General features: G+C 37.5%; 2 protein-coding genes across 2 annotated transcripts; one reads left to right on the top strand and one right to left on the bottom strand.

The window, feature by feature from the left end:
* Positions 1-1,320: 1,320 nt before the first annotated feature.
* Positions 1,321-7,332, top strand: LOC124278184 (G2/M phase-specific E3 ubiquitin-protein ligase-like; the record flags this gene model as incomplete). Its single annotated transcript, XM_046713919.1, has 5 exons — positions 1,321-1,616; positions 2,079-2,203; positions 3,957-4,126; positions 4,592-4,809; positions 6,718-7,332. Coding segments are annotated over 5 exons (1,051 nt in total), but the record flags the coding sequence as incomplete, so codon positions are not given.
* Positions 7,333-8,826: 1,494 nt separating this feature from the next.
* On the bottom strand, positions 8,827-20,075 carry LOC124278183. Its single transcript, XM_046713918.1, has 10 exons — positions 20,017-20,075; positions 19,455-19,545; positions 19,052-19,133; positions 18,224-18,309; positions 11,261-11,434; positions 11,012-11,109; positions 10,632-10,771; positions 9,797-9,909; positions 9,392-9,543; positions 8,827-9,155 (listed from the first exon to the last, which is right to left on the bottom strand). Exons 1-10 carry the CDS (start codon positions 20,072-20,074, stop codon positions 8,947-8,949), a joined length of 1,203 nt encoding a protein of 400 aa, XP_046569874.1. The 5' UTR covers position 20,075; the 3' UTR covers positions 8,827-8,946.
* Between the last annotated feature and the right edge of the window lie 765 nt (positions 20,076-20,840).

Raw genomic sequence — 20,840 nt, 5'->3', positions numbered from 1 at the left:
CGTATTTTCATTAATGGTCCATAAAACTATATATCTTCCTATTATTCCAAAATCAAAGGTGCAAGACTAGATAAAGTTATTTATATCATTTCTGCTAAGGGTCTTTCTAACTGTTTACGACAATTGCCTTCGTTTACAGATCGACGGGTACAGAATATGTACTTGGAGTTAACACAGGTAATTTCTATTGCTAATATATAGAACGTTTGTTCAGTATTTCAGTCTTAAATAAAATATTCTTTATTATCCCGGTGAAATGAATGAGGTCAGCCAGGTGTTTACCACAGGTCAACAAAATGGCGTATTTGTGCTTATACCCCCTGTGTCATCGGTTCCCAAATGCATAGATAAATGCTCATGCTGTTGATCACTGGAGTTCTGTCTCGATTATTTACATACCGCCGCCATATAGCTGGAATATTGCTGAGTGCGGTGTAAAACTAAACTCACTCTACTCATTTCCATCTTATCTCATACCTACTCCACAATGATGATTGTTATAGCCATGAAGTCCTTTTAATAGCATCATTATTTTACAAAATACTTCTGAATCTGATTGAAAAACAATTAATTAGAATAAATACTTAACCACAAGGGTCTAAATTGATGATGAACACAACCAGCATTACCCAGACATGTTACTTTCTTACTTTTTTAATGATGAAGATATCAGCAACAACGAAAACAATACATAATATATATTTTATGTATATATTATATGTCTTAGATGACGAAGATTTCATTGACTCTGGAACACCGACGGTGCTTTTCCGATCTAGCCATGTTTCAAATAGGATCGACCCAGCCACACCATCTACGTCGTCGTATAGCCCCATCGCAAGTTCATCGACCCAAGATCCTCCTGATACTGGATATTGTATAATAAAGAAAACATTATCGTAATTGGTGAGGCATATTTGCTGTTTAAAAATTAATTTCTAAAGATAAAGTGATCAACTGTTTGCCTTACATTTCTTCATTTCTTTTGTTTCCATAGAGATAAATCGGGATTGAGTAACCTCCTGTAATGAAATAACGAAAGCCTTGGTGGCTGGCATCCTCAGTGATGGCAATTAAGTGCTTAACTTTGAGGATGTTGGTTCGAATATTGCATGGGATCGATACTATTACAGGCAGCGTAATATCAACTTAGTTATAAATAACCATTATTCTTGTTTTCACAAGGCGTTCCAGAAAGGGGGGCGGCTGGATACATTTATTTTAAAATTCTATTTTTGTTTACTAATATTCTAGTAACAGTTTAAACCATAATTGAGAGGTAACGTAAATACAACATATCGGAATCATATCCACTTGTAGAGATGAGACTCAAGAAAGCATTCTCATTAAGCCTTCGGGTCCTAAAATCAACACAGAGGGACGGAAGAACATCATTAATGTGTCGAGGGATGACCTTCTATCTGGAGCCAAGCGTGGATTTCAAAGGGCATCCTTTAAAGAAGAAAGTCAGCTCAGTGTTAGATTTTCGGGCGAGAATGGGATTGACGATGGGGGGCCGTCCAGGGAAATCATGAGACTTGCTCTTCGAGAGCTCCGGGACTCCTGTATTTTCACAGGTCCACCTGACAGTCGGAACATCCAGGTTGATGTTGCAGGTATATGCCTTAACAACAAACCTTAATACAAAAATATAATACTTATATAAGTCTATAATATCTATATAAACAGCGAATCTGAAATGAAATATCTAAACACTTCCATTTAAATATTCTTGAATAAACAGAACAAAGACATATTTCGCCAGAAGAGATGTGTATGGTTCGATTAGTACCAAATTTTGTAGCATAGATAGGTAAAGGTGTCATGATTTGACACAGAGCATATAAAATCATTGCAATATTGAATCAAGACAAATACAGTGATCTTTAGTTTTGACTTTACGATGAAAACTGATAATGAACTCCAGTTGTATGGGTTTGGACAAGTCATGGATTGGAAAATCGGGCAATAACCTATTGTGATGCAGTTGTACTGCTATTGATCTCTAATCACTGATTTCATGTTCAACATATATTACTCCTTTTTTAAGTAAACTAGTCAGTTCTATATTTTTACAGCCGAGGAGAAAGGCAGGATATTTTATGGCAGGACGTATCATTGCTTACATCCTTATCCATGGCGGACCACTCCCTCGCTTCTTTTCTCCATAGACTTATTCCATGTTAATTGGAACACCAACAGTGTCACCTGATGACATTGATGACCCGGATTTAAAAGAAAAAGTGCAACGGGTAAAGAATACGATTAATTTTTGTCGTTGTAAATTGTTATTGATATACTGCATACGTCACATACAAAAATTAATAAAGACATGTTTGGATATATGTATGTATGTATGTATGTATGTATGTATGTATGTACGTATGTATGTATGCATGTATGTATGTATGTATGTATGTATGTATGTATGTATGTATATTGATTGTAAAAGGTTACGCAACCCCATAATTATCACTTTATGCCAATTTCACTGCTAACGCTTAATAACGACTCGCATATTGGTGTATCTCTATCAACCAATACTCCAAAGATACTAAACGTCATTACAAGACAAACTCCAGTCATTATGGTGTACTTTTAATTTGCATAATGTTGAAATGGTAAATTTGTAGGCAAATATAAATCTAACAAAATTTGGGCACACAGGAAAACTTTTATGTGTAAGGTGGGATATGTGAGTGTTCAACACAAACTGTAAGGTATGGACTGTTTGATGACACAGTTTTCACAAGTCAAAATTTACATAATGACCCTCAGTAATGGGTGTATAACCTCAGCTGTTTATCACCTCCTGACATCTTCGCCTTATAGAGAGCACTAGATTACGCATAAATCTCATTGGTAACTTGTTTAAAGCATTCAGTACAGCATTTCTAAGCTGTACCGAGGTCAGAGTTGGCCAGTAAGTTGGTCAGAGGTTGATCACACCGGTTTACTTGCCTACACGTCTCATCCCATGCATGCTCTGTCGGGTTGAGATTAGGACTCTGACTTGGCCAATGAAGGAACTCAATTATGTGCACTTGTTTGGCTTCCTGAACAACTATAGCGCGATGTGGGCGAGAATTGACATCTTGGTAAATGAATGTTGTGTCAGGTATGGCGTGAAGGAAAGGAATAACTGTCTTTTTGATAATCTCACTGTGATACTTTAACCCTGTCATTGTTCTTTGGACAACCTTGATGTCCACCTTCTCGTCATATGTGAATACAGCCCATACCATGATGGAGTCGCCGCCCTCAGCGACATTTGGAAGGACACACTCCATGATCAGGTTCAGCTTATGCTTGGTTGACACGTAAACAACCGTCGTACACACCTTGATGTGCAAGTTGTTGCGTGACTCATCCGTCCAAATTAGTCGTCGCTAAGTTCGAATGTTCCAGTTTTGACGTTGTCTATCCGTGTGGTCTGTCCTGCATATGCCTAGGTGTCAGACGTGGGCGTTTGATTGGTCTTCGAGCCCTTAATCCAACTGCCACAAGACGTTTAATCACTAACTCACGTAACACGTTGACGCCTGTTGATTGTGTCCATTCTTGGCATAACTGGTAAGCTGAACGAAAAGGATTACCGTTCGCCATTCTAACCAAACGACGATCGTCACATGAACTGGTCTTCCTAGGTTCGACCATGACGAGGTCTGTCCTTCACATCACCCAATGTTTGGATAACAATCTGCTGATCACCGACTTAATGTGCTCTGAAATTTGTCTTAGGTGCAAGTCGGCAGTACCTTCGCGGATTTCACTATCCACGTGCAGCATGATATCTGGTATCATTCTGTTGGGTGTGTTTGAGTGAAGTGTCTATGTATCTTTTAATGTGCAAACACATTGGGTACAAATGTAATCACCTACGAAGAATCAACATGAACATTGCTTAACTAAAGTCTTTTTACCAGCTGTATATAATGTGAAAGCTCTTATTTTAGATAGCGGATGCCACGGATGAAGCAGGATTTTTGGAGGCGTTGGTATGTGTGCAGGACATAGTGGATTTCATAGGTGCCCTGTCCTTGTCAAGATATGTAAAACAGAAGGAACTTGTGCAGGCATTGACAACGCATATCGTTGTAAAGAGAAAACGGGACGTGATTGAACAGTAAGCAACGAGTAGTGTCTTGTCTTATTATTTATTTGCCAGTGTTCTATCAGTTAAATACACAGAAGTAGACACCGTGGATATAACTTGTTATAATGACTAGTCAAGCCACGTAACAATGTCACCACGGTATCAGTACAAACTTTATGACGTCACACTGTAACTCGAGCTGCAGTTTCGGAATGAACAGAAACACTACTAAATTGATTCCGTTTCCTAAAGAACATGAATATTATGTCATACACACCATATTTGTCTTTTGTAGATAAATACCATATCTATCTCATAAAGTAAGTTTGCTAATTTTCATGTTTGGGCCCTGTACTGATGATGTGACATCCTAGTTTGCACAAATAAGTCTTTTGCGATTTGTTACCAAAAGAGAATTTGTTTTATTATGGTGGACGACAGAGGGGTTTGTAATCTCCTGATCACTCTTATTTTATATTGTTTGAATGTGTGTAGGTTCAAGGATGGACTTCGCACCCTTGATGTACTTAACCAGATGGAAAAGTACCCAAGAACAATGAAAGGTTTCTTCACTGCAACAGACAGACCTGAAGTTGATGCAGTGCAAGTGGACAGTCTGTTTACTGTCATCTTCAGTGAACCTGGCAGCAATCATTTCCAACAGGAATTGAAAACACAGGTTCACTGGAGAGATTTTCTGCAAGATTTAGAAGGTTCGTGCAGCTGTAGCCACTTGTTGCAACGTTTTGTGAAATAATATATATAATAAATATATATATATTAATAATATTATATATAATGGCAGCAATACCCACACACTGACTGAGTTTAGTTTTACGCCGCTTTTAGCAATATTCCAGCAATATCACGGCGGGGGGACACCAGAAATGGGCTTAACACACTGTGCCCATGTGGGGAATCGAACCCGGGCCTTCGGCGTGACGAGCCAACGCTTTAACCACTAGGCTACCCCACCGCCCCAATACACACACACACACACACACACACACACACACACACACACATATACCTACATACCTACATACTCTTAATTGTTTGTTTTATTGGATAATTCATACCAAATGGGAAGAATCATTAAAACTATTTCTTCAATAATATTAATAGAACTGGGAATTAAATTAATTAACATTGGCATATAGATTCTCAACAAACACGATTTAACTGGAGATGCGAGGGTTAGTCAAAACGTTTTAGGCCCAACATAGACGACGAACTCTTTGGTCACATTTTATTATTTTATTTTTCCGCATAATCAGTACTCGTTTACAGCAGCTTTCAGTATCTACACAGCATGTTCCACGGATATGTTCTTTCAATTTTTGAAAAAGGTGGCAGTCACTTGGAGTTAAGTCATGTGATTATGGAGGATAAGGAAGCTGATGTACAGCATCCCTTGTAAGTAGGGAGGTGTTATACGAGGCATTATCATGTTAAGTCAGAACTCCAGCCCTCAATATACCATGGCTCTTCTCTTTGATAGAAGCCCTCAATCTGTTGAGTAACACAGAATAGTAGGTACCAGCTTCTGGCTCTCCAGGTAATGAACATGGATGATACCCTCCACATCCCAGAACACAGAGGCCATAACTTTCTTCACTGACCTTGAAGATTTGAACTTGGAGAGGATGAGAAGTGTGGTGGAGAAGTGTGGTGGTGCCACTCCATGGTTTGACGTTTTGACTCCGGATCGAAATGACAGATCCATGTCTCATCCCCTGTCACTAATCTACTTTTATTATCATCAAAATCTTGCTCAATCAATTCTAAATGTTCCTTTGAAATATCTTTTTTCTTCAAATAGGCATTAAGACACTTGGGGACCCATAACGCGGATATCTTGTTCATGAACAAATGGTCATGAATAATAGTGTGAATTGATCCTTGGCTAAGACTTGTTTCTCGTTCAAGTTCTGCAATAGTCACACGTAGGTATGCAAGAATACATTTGTCCAAAGCCTTTACTGAGATTCAATCTTCATTAATGGCTGTTGAGGGACGTGCACCCCTGCGGTCATCATCTATGCTCTTCCTGCAGCCCATCGCGCTTAACAATGGAATATGAAGGACAATCATCCCCATACACCTTCAGCAAACATGCATGCACCTCCGATGGAGAACAACCTTTCAGAGTCAAGAACTTGATAGCAGCACGATGCTCATTCTCTCCTATTACAGTAGAACTATACTGGCCCCTATATGTTTCAGGGACCTGTTGCGTTCACTCGAGTTGATCAATGGAATAAAATACATTGAAATGTTTTTATCTGATCTATTAAGTGCAAAAGATTTAAAAACTCCAGATGCATAGAAGTTATGTAGGCCTAGAACTCTTTGACCAGCCCTCGTAACAACGGTTAGTGAAATAATTTGACTTGTTTCATTGCATATAAATAACCTTGTTACAAAATTGTTACGAATACAACCTTTTGTATTTTCCTAAGAAACGAAAAGTACTTCTTACTTTTGTGAAATTTAATAGCAAATTACATTAGATGTTTTAAAGCAATTCACAGTAATTGCACAATAGAGGTATCTGTATCGGGGCATACGATTTACCAAAATGAAAGTATATATTTAGTCACGATTCTTTTATTTTTTAGAAACTCAGTCACTGGGAAAACTCCTAGCGTTTGTGACTGGTCTGGACGAAGTCCCACCCTTGGGCTTCTGGCCCCAACTGAGACTGGAGTTCTCCCATCCAGGGATCGACTCCTACGACGGCACACCATATGCCAACACATGTGCCAATTCACTGAGGGTCCCAGTGCTTCAAGTATACCAGTCCTTCAAGGAAGTGATGATGCTTTCCTTGGAAGTTGGAACTGTCTTCACGAACGCATAATTTGTGAGAGAGAAAACTCTTAGTTAAGATTATTATTTGGTTACATTAATCATAAGAATATTCTTAAATCATGAAAAGATTTCTTTGTAACAGGCCAAAGTATACCCTAGACCAAACTATGCCCAGGGTTAAAACGGCCTAGGCTAGAATGTACCCTGGGTATATTATGTCCTAGGCCAATTTATACTCCGGGGACCAATTCATACCTCACAGGACAGATTATACCCCCCAGTATAGCCCAGCTAAGATATACCTGGGTTAAGGTGACCTGACCTTGGCCTGACTCCCATCCACTTTTCCCAGGTCAGAAGATTATACCCCTATGATGTCAGAAGTGTTTATTATACAGACTTTTATTACTTCAACCAGGGAAGCCACAATCAATAAAAGATCAAAGATCACTACTACACTTATCAGTAGTGTTTACACATTAAATATAAAAATATTCCTCAAACAACGTAAGACAACTGTGAAAAAAGTTCATAATGTATAATGTGCTGGAACTTCAGATTCCAAGTCCTCACTACTGTATATGTAAAATACAAAGTTTAACGCTGATAACAATATCAAAATGATCATGATCACAACCCAACATTCTGTGTGGCAGTGATGGCAGATTGTGCATCTGCTGGGAATACTTCTGTGGTGTTGCAGTGTAAAACATAAAAAGTTGTGCATTAAGTTGTTCTTCCAGAGTTGTCAAAGGTGTACAACTGTAGGAGTTTGGTGCCAAACACTACTGTCTGTCTGTGTGTTGAACTGAGCACACTGTCACCATACATTTGATTGCATCATTGCTATTTCTGTCTACTTTCGCTTCCTGGCTGTGTAACAGCAAGATGTTTTTCATTGTAATACAATTAAGTTCATAAGTGGCATTTGTCATCTCGTGAAATACAATGACGTTTGAATGAGACTAAATGCAACTATCATAGCATTTTATCAAAAACTGTATTAACCTTTTCCCCAATAGAATTTAGCTGTTAATATGTTGATCCGTAAGACTGTGATACAAAGGACAGTAGATATGGTAGATTTACAGGGTTTTTGTTGTAGTGTTACATGTTTATAAAAATACAATAATGTGCCATACCAAATGTGCCCAGTTGTAAACATGAAGGAGTAAATATACTGTGTAAATACTGTCACAACCTTATATAGTATACTCTGACCTGGAGGGGCATAGTCTAGCCTAGGCTGTTTTACACACCGGGTATAGTTTGGCATAGGGCAGTGTATTTCATGGGTATACTCTGGTCTGGGCCAAACTATACCCGGGTTTAATGTGGAAGGGGCTAATGTGGCCTGTTACACCTGTGTATATAAACACATAAAAATCGTCATGATTTAAATACAACGTGAAGTGGAATTGGATGTATGTTCTCCAAATTCATTTTATCTTTCATTTGGTGTGATTATGTGTGCTAAAGTAGCATTGACGATACTCTCCCAGCTTATGGTTGGTTTGCGAGTCCTTTTAAGTTCATTTTACTGTGACAGAAAATAAGGTCACATGATAACACACATATTATAAGTTGTATTTTACAAGTTTACGTTTTACGGAATACCTCCTACATTTTACAGTTAAAAGTGTAGTGTTAATATTGTGTATCGGCTCCTGGGTTAGGAAACCTATCTGAACAGATATGATGTTCTATTCAATAGATGTTGCATAGGTATTGAAACATTCAACTTCCAAACTGTATGTATCGTACTTTAAAGGTCGAAAAGGATATGTTCATTGTTTTACCAGGATATCATAATTGGTCTTTCTTAAACACAAGTAAAAAGTGTCTCACTGGAAATGCTAATGTGAATGTGGCGGTTGTTGCTTATCGTGCAATATATTAAAGTACACACGCATTAATATTGTTTTTGTTTTTATTGGGTCAAATGATGAGAGTCCTGCATAACAAAAAATGGTATGTTGACTTTATGTTTTACCATATATGACTCGATATTACACAAAGAAATGAAAGATATCGAGTTAGTTTCCCAATTTCTGAAGTAACCAATTGTAAAGTTCAAGTCCTTCATGTGCTGTTTGAGGCATATGTCTCCCAAACTGATGGATCAGTACACGGCACAGATTATTGAACTCTGGTGAGCATCCTCTGTCAAGGGGTCGAGTGGTTGTTAACAGTTCAGCTGCCCTGATGTCGTCAACCGACGCCGGGAATTTATAATCATGTGTTCCTTAAAATAAAAGCAAAATTGTCTGTGTATATATTTCGAAATATTAACTAAATATATTTAAGTCAACCTACAAATTAGAGTAGTATCAGATACAACTTCCACAACATCCCTCTTCAAATATTGAAACAAATATTTAGAACACCTGTTTGACCTAAGAAGTTTTCACAGTTCTAGTTCAGCACCCGTATTGTCAGACAGTTAATGTTAAATTTTAACGTAATTCAACACTGTCCTACCATATACTTCCGGCATGAAGAACATGATGTCTGGCTTCCCATGGGGACTCTCAGCGATACGCATCCTTCTTACCCTGTGCTGATTCCAGTCAATGGAAATGTGGTTCAGTTCCTCTTGAATTAGATCAGTGAAACAGAACCTTAAGCATTCACTGAAATAAAGTTAAAAATTCTACTTTGTAAAGTTTTACATGGATTTTCTTTTAGGATTGATTTTGTTAAAAGACTTGTTAGAAACCTACTATTTCAATTTATAATATATGCAAATGGACAGAAAAATAAGACATATATGTTACACAGATTTCTAAACAAATTGTTATGGGCGATACGTCTTCAGCCTCGTCAGTTATTTATATTTTTATTTATATTAATTAACTATTCGTATTCATAATTCATTTTGCGTACATGTGCAAACGGTTGGATGTAATGACACAGCCTTCCTGAACTTTGTCCTTGAAGAGGTCGATCCAGTAGGCTATCCCTCCACAACGCTGTGTTCTCCACCATCGTTCAATCCTCTTGGGACAGAAAGAAAGCGCATAAAATACATAGCTTGTATCGAAAGCTGAAACATTTACAGGTTGTACTCAGTTAAACGTATTCACCAGAAACACAGAACAAATAACTTCTCACGCACAATTGACAATTATAATGTCGCACTTTACAGATACTACTATAATTATTTCAATGATCAAATACAAAACTTACAACCAGCTAAAACCCCAAACCCTCGTCATTATGTAGTGAAAGAAGGTGTCTGAACAATTTATGTTATTGTTCACTCTACATTCTGAGCTAACGTTCTTGCATCTTAACAATATTATGCAACTTGTTGTATTTCATTCCTTTAAAAGCTCACTTTTCACTGCAACATACACATTACTCACCTAATTTTGACGAATTTATATGCTTGATTTTAGTAATCTTTGACACGATATGCCCACTTGTACATTGATTAAAATACCACAACACAACAAGCATTTTTAGCAAAATACATACGTGTTACAACAGATTGCTGTTGTCGAGTGTGTTACTTTTCAAGTTATAACAGTGTAATATGAAATGTAAATAACGACTATTCCAATTTAAAGATATGATTACATTTAACCACACATAAACACAGGCATGTACCTCTGCTTGTTTTACGTTATGGTAAATCCGTATTATTAATTACTGGTAGCTGAAACAAATTGTCAGTTGGGGTTGCGGATGTCTGCCTGTTTCATAAACGTTCATTAACCTGGTTTGTGTGGGATGATCCTGTGATCACACTCCGGTCTCCACATCTTTCATCCCCGTGGAACCAACGAAACGCCTTTTGTATATTTTCAACTACACCATTCTCTGTCCCTTCGTCCATCTTGATACACCTTGGTACACCTGCATAGTAGTGTCAGACGGTATGAGACAACTAAAACATGGGCTATGTGAGAAATCAAGTTGACAAAGAGACTTTGTAACTGCTAACATTTATCCAAAATAGCAAAATAAATCACGAAGGCAACATCCTCAACAATAGAAGTCACCACCAAACCTGATGTTTCTATATATTTTTAAAACAAATTGTTAAAAACATTTCCATAGAGCTCTACTTGTTCAAACTATGGCCACCTTTTTTACCTTGTATCTCTTTCAGGTAGTCCAAAAAATAGGAAGCAATGACCCCTGGGTCGTTGTTTGTGTTTGACACCCTCAACCAAAGGATTCGTCTTGAGTAACTTAAAACAGAAGTGAATTCATTTACTGTGAGAGAACTAATGAAACAATGTTATTTTGTTGTTATCTTGACACAGGTTGAGGTTTAAACAATATTGTCTACAAACTTTACACATAATTGCGGATAATTGAAAATAGGATATATGTTCTCACCCATCCATGCATCCATGAATCGCAAAACCATAGGGCTTCAGTTTATCATATCCATCAAGATGGATCAAAAAGTTTGGCCCCGCATTGCGATAAACCCGCCTTGAAAGCCGATGGTACCTTCGAAGTTGCACCCCTTCAGGATCCAATTCATGCTGAATTTGGAGAACGGCATCCCTGATAAAGATAAGAACTGTAAGTACGTCATGGTACATATTCACAGAATTTCTGATACAAAACGTATGCATTTGAGTTGTTTGTATGTTGTGCTCAGAAGATGTCATTGAGGCTAACACGTGTATGTATTCTGAACAGCGAAGAAATAACGACATGCTCCAGTTCAAGATACAGAAGTATCATGTTAAATGTTTATTACATATCATCATTTGATTACGTACAGTAACTTTTATTCATGTAAAGCTTTCCTGTTACAGAACAACGTATTTCTAGTTCATTTAATTGACGTCCTACCTACCTCCAACTCCTAATTTCAAACATGTACTTTTTAATCACTACGAGTCCATGTAACATACTTTAATGACTACGAGTCCATGTAACACACTTTAATCACTACGAGTCCATGTAACACACTTTAATCACTACGAGTCCATGTAACACACTTTAATGACTACGAGTCCATGTAACACACTGTAATGACTACGAGTCCATGTAACACACTTTAATCACTACGAGTCCATGTAACACTAACACTACGAGTCCATTTAACGTTCACTTAACGTTCACTGTTATACAAGTTAGGGTTATTTTAAACTTGACACTAACAATAACAATTATTTTACAAAAGTACAGTGGGAAATAGGAAAAATACTTTTTGTTTTCACATTTATATCTACAATTGATGTAGTTACTATATATGAACGTGTTAAATATCTGTTAAACTAAGTTCGGCCTAACTACATTCACATATAGGGAGATAGGAAACGTGAAAAAAGGACTTTGCTGAGGAGTGATTAGTGCAGAAAGTCCAAAGCGACGTGTATATGGGACAGACCATGGCTTTATGCAAATTAGTGTGCGATGATATTGTATTACAAAAAACGATTTTTAAATGCCCATTTTGAAATTAGACTTAGCTTCATTAGAAACGATAGCTGACGTAAAAATAATAACGTTAATGCTGAAACTATTAAGGGTGTAGCTACCACGGAGTCTCACTATCACTATGTTTCACACTGTGTTGTGTGCAATCATGACTTGATATGACAGGGTATATCATAGAACTAGTGCAGTCCTGTGCCTGCTATATGGGAAGGTGTATTTAGTAGTAAATAAAAATAGTCCAAGAGCCCGGAGGTGATTTTTGTACCGAGAGAGGCCAAAAAGGTTTGAACATGATTTCTGATGTAAAATTGCCTCACGAATCCAAAAAATCAGTCTTAAAATCAAAGCTGTGGCTTTAGCCCATATACCATTCACGTGTGTGTCATTGATGGAATGTTTGTCATGCAGTCTCTTTCAAACCCTCCTTCAAGATATGAAGACATTGCTAAGTTCATCCTGCAGATACTCTGCAAACATGGAACCCGAGTAGAATTTGTGTGTGACACTTATGCAAGTCCATCAATAAAGGACACTGAGTGAAGACAGCGTGGAGCTTCTGCAGAAGGCACTGTGGTCAGTGGTCCAGGTCAGAACAGGCATTCCAAATTAACAAATGCATTGATGTTTTAATTCATACTTCTTCCGATTTTTGGCAGATGAATGGAGAGGTAACATTTTAGACTCCATAAGACTTTACTTGAAGATACATGTTGTGTGTTTACCGCTAATCAAGGAACTGTTGTGGGGACTGTTATTCCTCAATTTCAATATACACCTGATATTCAACTTGTATGGTATGAGTGTGTTTTTAGTTTTACTCCACTTTTAGCAGTATTCCAGCAATATCACGGCGGGTGACACCGGAAATGTTCTTCACAGATTGTACCCATGTGGGAATCAAACTCGGATCTTTGAGCGAAAAACACATATTTACCCCACCGTCCCTTTATGGTGTGAAGGACCACATGTACTTAAATGCATCACAAGACAAACGAGTAGCTTTTTTCAGACCCTGAAGAATCAGATGAGGTTGATGCTGGAGGAGGTGACACTGACTCTTATACTGATGATGAGTATGATCTGTGATGAGGTAGCCCATGCATTCAGAAATACAAAAATATGAATGTGAGAAGTCTCATTAACGGTTTTGATTACTATTACAGAATAAAGTGACAATGGTACAATTGTCTCTCCTTTTTAGCAGAGACTTGTAATGGATGTGGAAAGGGTTTTGTCGCTTCTATCTTCTATAACGTCAGCTGGTGTGTGTGGGTGCATGCGTGTGTGTTTTACTTGCCTGATGACCTGTGTTGTATCATGAAGAAATTTTGCTGATTTATTCCACTTTAAAAAGTGTCTTATTTCGTGTACGAACACTCAAAAGCAATTTCTAACTATTTCTGAAAACCGTATTTACAGTGATTAAGAAATTAAGTGATTTTGTAGAATTACCCTTACCTTTTCTTTCTTAGATAAAACACTAGCCTTTGATTTGTAAGACTGAAATGTTTGGATTCGTGAGGCAATTAGAATACAAGTTCAAACTTTTTTGGCCTCTCTGGGTACAAAAATCACCCCCGGGCTCTTGGACTATAAAACAAACAGGTAGGAGGGGTTGTGAATGCAGATTTTGTTTTCAATACTAATTGCAAATTGTTTTCATAATTTTCTTTTCCAAAATAGTTTTCTGTGATTACATTTCAATTATATTCTAACAAGTTACCCCAAAATAAAGAAGGAATTTCATTTGCCTTTTCATGTAATTCATTTTCATAAGAGCCTAGCAGAAAGTTTAGAGAGGTGCTTGAGCATTGTTTGGTCATGTGACCAAAAAGCATGTGCAGTTCATGTAATCCAGCCACATGGCACAACAGTTGAAAGCCTCATGATGTACAGATGTGTAAATGTTGACAAGATTGTTGGAACACAGATGTACGTTTATTTTAAGTATATTTGAGGTTATGTTTCAATTGTTAAGGTATTTGAGTAATGACGTATTTTGTAAATAGTTTTGATCATGCTCATGCTTATTGAATAGGATTTGATTGCAGAAAAATTCTATTCTAATTTCATGTTTTCATTTGAATTATTATTCAGCCACAATAACTTCTAACCTAGCAGTAATTATGCCTAAACGTTCTGCTGCTGTAAGTAATTAATTTGCTTGAGAAACTGTTTTAATGGTACCCTTTGTAAAAGCATATTTAGTAAGGTATCTGTTGTTTCTTTTCTAGTTTCTGAACCTCGCCATTTAATAAACGTTGGTATACAGGCTAATGGAAGAGACCAGCTTAAATGTTACCATAATTCATGGATTTGTGGAGTATTGTGCTGACAGTTTCTAACCGTCCCTTGACATGTGGACTTTAATGTCGTCAAGATTATATTGCCAAACTGTCACCAGTACATCCAAAAGCCACAACGTTAACGATGGAAATATGGAATGAACATGACAACTATGCCTTGTACTGAATAAACTTTATATTAAATGGTGTGAGTCTTTCGGATCTGTAGTTCTGGCATAAACAGGGGTGGTGTCAAAAGCAAAACCAAGACGCAAACACAAATTGGATAGCTTTGATAAGGGGATCATAAGGAGAGTAGTATATAAGTTGTATGACAGGAAGATACCACCAACCTTCGTACCATCAGGGAAGAGATCAATGATACCATTAATGTATCTAGAACAACTCTTGTAACTGCTTTCAATGAAATGGGGTTTAGTTATAAACTTACTTCTTAATGTTTTAATCTTATATTCTATACATTTTATGCACATATTGTCTAGTGTGACTCATTGGCCATCTGGCCTGGTGTCTGTATTTTTCTATGTCTTTTTACCGTTGCCATTTTTTTGACATGTACATTCATGTGACACATAAATAAACTATTTTGTCTGTCTGTCTGTCTGTCTGTCTGTCTGTCTATAAAGCAAGCGAAGATGATCGTGGAGTGTTTCGTGAAAAGTATTCAATACACTCTCAGGTGAAACTATCTCAGAAGCATCGCCGCATACAAGGAGTTGGGTTTTCAGATAGTATACCTTCATGCGACCTGGGTGAACAAGATTCACTATGCGCATTACATGTGGCTACCGCCAGATGGTACATGCAACAACCATTCCATACGGTATTGCTTCACGCTTGTAAACGACTCTGGCCTCACTGACGGGTGCGAACTCATCTTTGAGGCCAAATCCTCATCTGATGATTATCACCAGGAGATGAACGGTGAGATGTTCCTTGAGTGGATGGAACATAAGCTCCTACCCCGTCTGGACAACCCTTGCGTAGTGGCATTTAGAAGCTGGCATGATGAAGTGGAACACTTTTTTATGGATAGACAACGTCTTTGTTGCAGTAGTAGTTGCCACAATCATTTCCTATCCCAACATTTCTCATGTCAACACCGTACATCAACATCTTCTATTGTATAAACCAATACCCGTCATGTACATGTATATATTTCTCCTTGTGCAAAATGTATGTTTCATTTGCTTGATAACGGTGTTAGGGTCTACACCGAAACGTCGCAACTACTACTGCAACAAAGAAGTTGTCTATCCATAAAAAGGTGTTCCACTTTACCGTAAACAGTGACTCCCACTATGAGTTACCGAAAGGCTCAAATGCAAGAACATAACTTATTAATTATATGTTGAGAGGGTGTTGCAGACGGTGCTTGGGTTCGGGCTGGGGGATAAAGATATTAGATAAGATAATCATGTAGGGGAATTAAACTGGGGCATGTCATAACACTGACTGACTGACTGAGTTTAGTTTTACGCCGCTTTTAGCAATATTCCAGCAATATCACGGCGGGGGACACCAGAAATGGGCTTACCACATTGAGCCCATGTGGGGAATCGAACCCGGGTCTTCGGCGTGACGAGCCAACGATTTAACCACTAGGCTACCCCACCGCCCCTGCATGTCATAACAATTTCCAATTTACACATAAAATGTTAAAATAAAAAGATGAGACATATTCAACACACATGAAAAAGCATAAAATGTCTTTTAGATGCCCCCTGGTGCTGGTGTCTTTGAGATGACCTCTGATCTATTGTTTTCAGCATCTATTCGTGCCATTTTACGAGTAAACATGCTTTTCCGGATATGATATTATGCATCCCACTGACCCAGTGTTCATTCTAGGCCGCGCCCATTTAAAATGTCGCACTGTACAGGTATGGGCGGATGGTGTAGGTGCATCCATAAATGCAAATATGAAACGCATGACGAGTTTGCTTTGGCCTGGCAAGTACGTCGTTGAAAAACAACAATACACCTATTCTCGCCGAAATGTGTTTAAGTTCTCTGGATTCAGCTCATGACGTGTTTAGAATAATTGTGCAAAATATGCAAATGTAATAAGAAAACACAAGGCGCTTAGTAAAATTGGTTGAGATAGATGAGTGAACCCATCGGTTTGCATGTTGAAGTTTCACTTTTGTTGCCATGGAGTAGACATGAGCTCTAAAACGCCGATATCAGTCTGAACATGCTTTGAACTCGTGTTTGGTTTCGAAAAAAATATGATGTTCCATCTTTGCCAGTGGCTATCATTCACATTAGCAGCAAATCGTAAGATGTGCATTACCCACCAAATACACACTGTTTATGGGGTATGGTTAAGTTCAGGTTGAGAATTTGTAACTAGTAAGGTGATCTACCTTCAGTTGTTGTCGGGGCGGGTGGGGTAGCCTACTGGTTATTTAAGCGTTAGCTCGTTGCGCCGAAGACACGGGTTCGAATGCCCTCATGGGTATAAATGTGTGAAGCCCATTTCTAGTGTCCCCCACCGTGATATTGCTGGAATATTACCAAAAGCGGCCTAAAACTAAACTCACTCACTCAGATGTTGGCGATTTATAGCCTGTTTTTATGTTCAATAGTATTAATAGTAAGAAAGTTATACATTACAAACTAGTTTTATATTCATACCTGTGATCTTCTAGTGTTTTCTACTGTGCTTTGTTGACATTTTTTTTATTCAACTCTGTATTTCTCATGTATTTAGAACTTGTTTTAGTCACGATTTGTCTGAAATATTGCCGATGTGACTTAAAATTTTAACACACACTCACTTAAACACAATAATTGTAAAGTATGCCATTAACCTTAAACATAATACCACAACATTACATACAACTATACATGAAAAGGATGAAGTGTCCAGTTGTTTTCAAAGTTTCAGGTGGAAAACTCAGACTGCCAGCTAGTTTAAGATAACTATTCAATCAGTGTTGGAATGTTAGGTTGAGTTGTCAATGAATATAGATATTGGGTCCATTTATAGTTTTATTATTTATTCATATTTTTCAAATACTTTTTGATGTCAACTGTTTATTAATGTGTTGAAAACGGTTTCTCGTGTTGATCTCACCTGGATTGAAAGTTTAAAGAAGGAAGTGAACTCATACCAGTAACTAGTAGCGTATGGCTAAAACGTTAAATCAATTTGACATGACCCACAATATTTTCTAAATGACATAACTAGGGGCTTTTTAGAAATGCTGGAATGCACACTGCTGAACGCCCAGTTAGGCCGATGTGGGTTATTTTGACATATGCTATTTGTACTGTGTAAATTCTTGGGATACAGAGTAGGCCTAAAATCAGTTGTTTTCTATTTCCGACAGTACTTTACCTATCATGTCTAGTGCCACATATAGAATACCCTCGTTCATTTATAAACTTAACGTGTTTGAGGACGTCCACTACAGATCGGTTGTGCGCCCTCATTGCAACACCTTGCCTATCATCACCAGAGTTGCTGTTAACCACGGATATATACATGCGTGTGTAAACTAATTGGCAAGCTAACGAAATACTTTTCTACATCAGAGAAAAAATGTGAATGTTATCAATACAATGATTGAACAAATGAACAAGATATCACCTGGATGCTTGAATGTTGTGCCTTGAGAGAAGTCTTCTTGACATACTGCGACACCCAAGATATGCACCACTCTCTGATAATTCATACTGCAATAACAGAAGTCATGTGAAAATGGAAGCATTACACATGAAATTGACATAACCATTATCATTATTATAGTTAAAATGTAATGTGCAGCAGAGCAGGATCTTGTGATCCTGACACAGTCAGGCTGCTTAGGCTCATCATCAGGGCCCTCACCCCCTCCATATCATCGTCATCATCCTCATTCCCATTTTGATACAATGTTGTTTTAACTGTTTTCAGATTTCACCAGGTACTCGGCCTGTTTTGAGGTGTTAAGTTTTCAAAACTAACGCTCAGTGGAGGTCAACCTCGTAGGCGACCAACTCATGAGTTAAATGTGTTGGTAATTATCTCTAAATTCAGGAAATGAAAATGACACACTATGATGCAATGTCATTTGCACTTATAAGTCTAAGAATCCTTATTCCACTCATGCTAGTGAAATATACATTAAAGTCATTGTGTTCTGATGCATATGCCAACTAAGTGGGTGAAAGAAAGGAATAGGCTCCGAGTTTTTCACTGAGTAATGAATATGCAGGACGACAAGTTAAAACTCGGAGCCTATTTCTTTCTGGGTATCATTGTCATGAAAACGATACTAAGACAATGATAGAATTTACAAATTCTTTTTACATCCAAATAGATAAAAAAAAGAGTTTACATCGCCGTCTATAGTTGTGTTATGGATATACTTACTTTGTTGAACTGTATAATTCTAGTACTAAAACCTTTTGAATTTCACTGCCTCTTTCTCCGTACCTGAACAGCAGCAACAAGTTCTTCCATATGTACATGTCTTCGAATGCTACGCTGAGTCATGATGCGATTCAAATGACGAATACTGAAAAACGTTTACATTATTTTGAAAGGAACACCCTGATCCTCATAAAGGATCCACTGGTTTTATTTGAAGAGCAAAATACGTAAATTTATATGTGATATTGATATGTTGATAGTAGTTATATTTTCATCTATTACAGATGGGCAGAGTACATAATGATCTTTATGTCGAGGTTTTATTCCATACTTCCTATGAACAATGACTCATTGTAAGTAGAAAACGTATGACAAGTTTGAATCATAACAACCATGTTAAGTATGCATATTTATTACGTTTACATATAATGAACCACTAAATCTATTCTTAAGTATTGCCACATACCTGAGATTTATACCATGTCTGAGGTAAAGCAGTGCACAGATTTCGATTTGGGTGAAGCCAGCTGTGTAATACTCTCTGATCAGCTCTTCTCCTGTTAACATGAATTTTGTTTGAAAAAATAAAGAAATTCAAAATGCACAAACCGAGTATTGTTATTGACATGATGTGTGTGAATATTAATTTGTTGTTTTTTTACGGCACAAACCAACACTATTTCCAAGCTCATTAAAAGTCTGCGTTGGATTAACTTATTTCTTGTTGTGGAGCACAGTGGTGTAGTGGTTAGCATGCTGGAGACACCAAACATTTGTGACCTGGGTATCATTCTGTGTTGTGTCTCTGGGCAAGGCAATTCATCCACAGAATGCAGCCTTGCGTTGGATCCAAGGCGCAAAAATTAGCATTATTATTATTATTTATCAGAGAACATTGTAGTTTATCATATTAATTTCATAATGTAAAAATAGAAGAATATGACTGCTTTTTTCAAACTTAACATTCAGTAAATGAAACACAAATAATTAATACTTAAATATCACGAAAGAATAAAATAGAAACCTACTTGTTTTTCGTGGCCCAGCGGAAATCATGGATAGCGATGTGTAGCCTGTAGGTGGCATAGTTCGCTGCGTATCAAAGACAAGCAGAGGTACTGAATTTCCAAAAGGTGACTAAAACACCACATTAATATACACATGAACTAATATTCAGATTAATGTACAGTTACAAAATAACTCATTAATTCATAAAGATGCTGAAAAGAATCTCAAAGATAGATACCTTGACAAGTTCGAAATACTGTTGACACAAATGGCGGCTGTTCAAAACACGCATGTGCATAAATATACCACGCATGCGTATACTGTCGCAATAACGGACAAAACCATTACACACGATGTGACATGTAGTGCGACGTCGCCCGCTATTTTTGTCGCCATAAATAAGAAAAAATATGCTATAAAGCGACGTCGCGCAAGACGTAGCGTTTTTTAATGCGACGTCGCCCACGACGTCGCCCACGACGTCGTTCTTTTTTTACGCGCCACGCGATGGCAATTATAGGACACCATAGATAACTCCATCAAAATATGACTACGCATTCAAATCAGGCTATCCAAAAGACGTAAATACTTTGTAAAGTGTTTTGTTTGTAACTTATCAGTTAGCCTGTAATATTTTTGAAGAGGTATAATATCTAGTCACGTGTACGACCAAACGGACTAGTAAATAACACTTTATGTAATCCCAATTAAATATAGAATTGTTTAAGTGATGCATTTGGTTTATGTGTTCAAGAAATCAAGAAATGATTAAATTAGATTTAATGTCAATCGTTACACATTTTATGAATGCGTAATTGCAAATATGATTCAGGAAGGGTAACCG

The sequence above is a fragment of the Haliotis rubra genome, unplaced genomic scaffold (genome assembly GCF_003918875.1).
Source record: "Haliotis rubra isolate DU_JTF1 unplaced genomic scaffold, ASM391887v1 Scf2323, whole genome shotgun sequence".
In the NCBI taxonomy this organism is placed as follows: domain Eukaryota; kingdom Metazoa; phylum Mollusca; class Gastropoda; order Lepetellida; family Haliotidae; genus Haliotis; species Haliotis rubra.
Note: the sequence above shows the minus strand (reverse complement) of the source record. Positions and strands in the feature narration are given on the sequence as shown.

Excerpts from the sequence above, each read along its gene's own strand:
- LOC124278183 (XM_046713918.1), bottom strand. The coding sequence starts at position 20,074 with ATGCCACCTACAGGCTACACATCGCTATCCATGATTTCCGCTGGGCCA. Across the intron at positions 11,110-11,260 it reads ATTCATGGATGCATGGATGG|TTACTCAAGACGAATCCTTT; the intron begins GTGAGAACATAT and ends TTCTGTTTTAAG. Across the intron at positions 9,544-9,796 it reads ACATCCAACCGTTTGCACAT|TGAATGCTTAAGGTTCTGTT; the intron begins GTACGCAAAATG and ends ACTTTATTTCAG.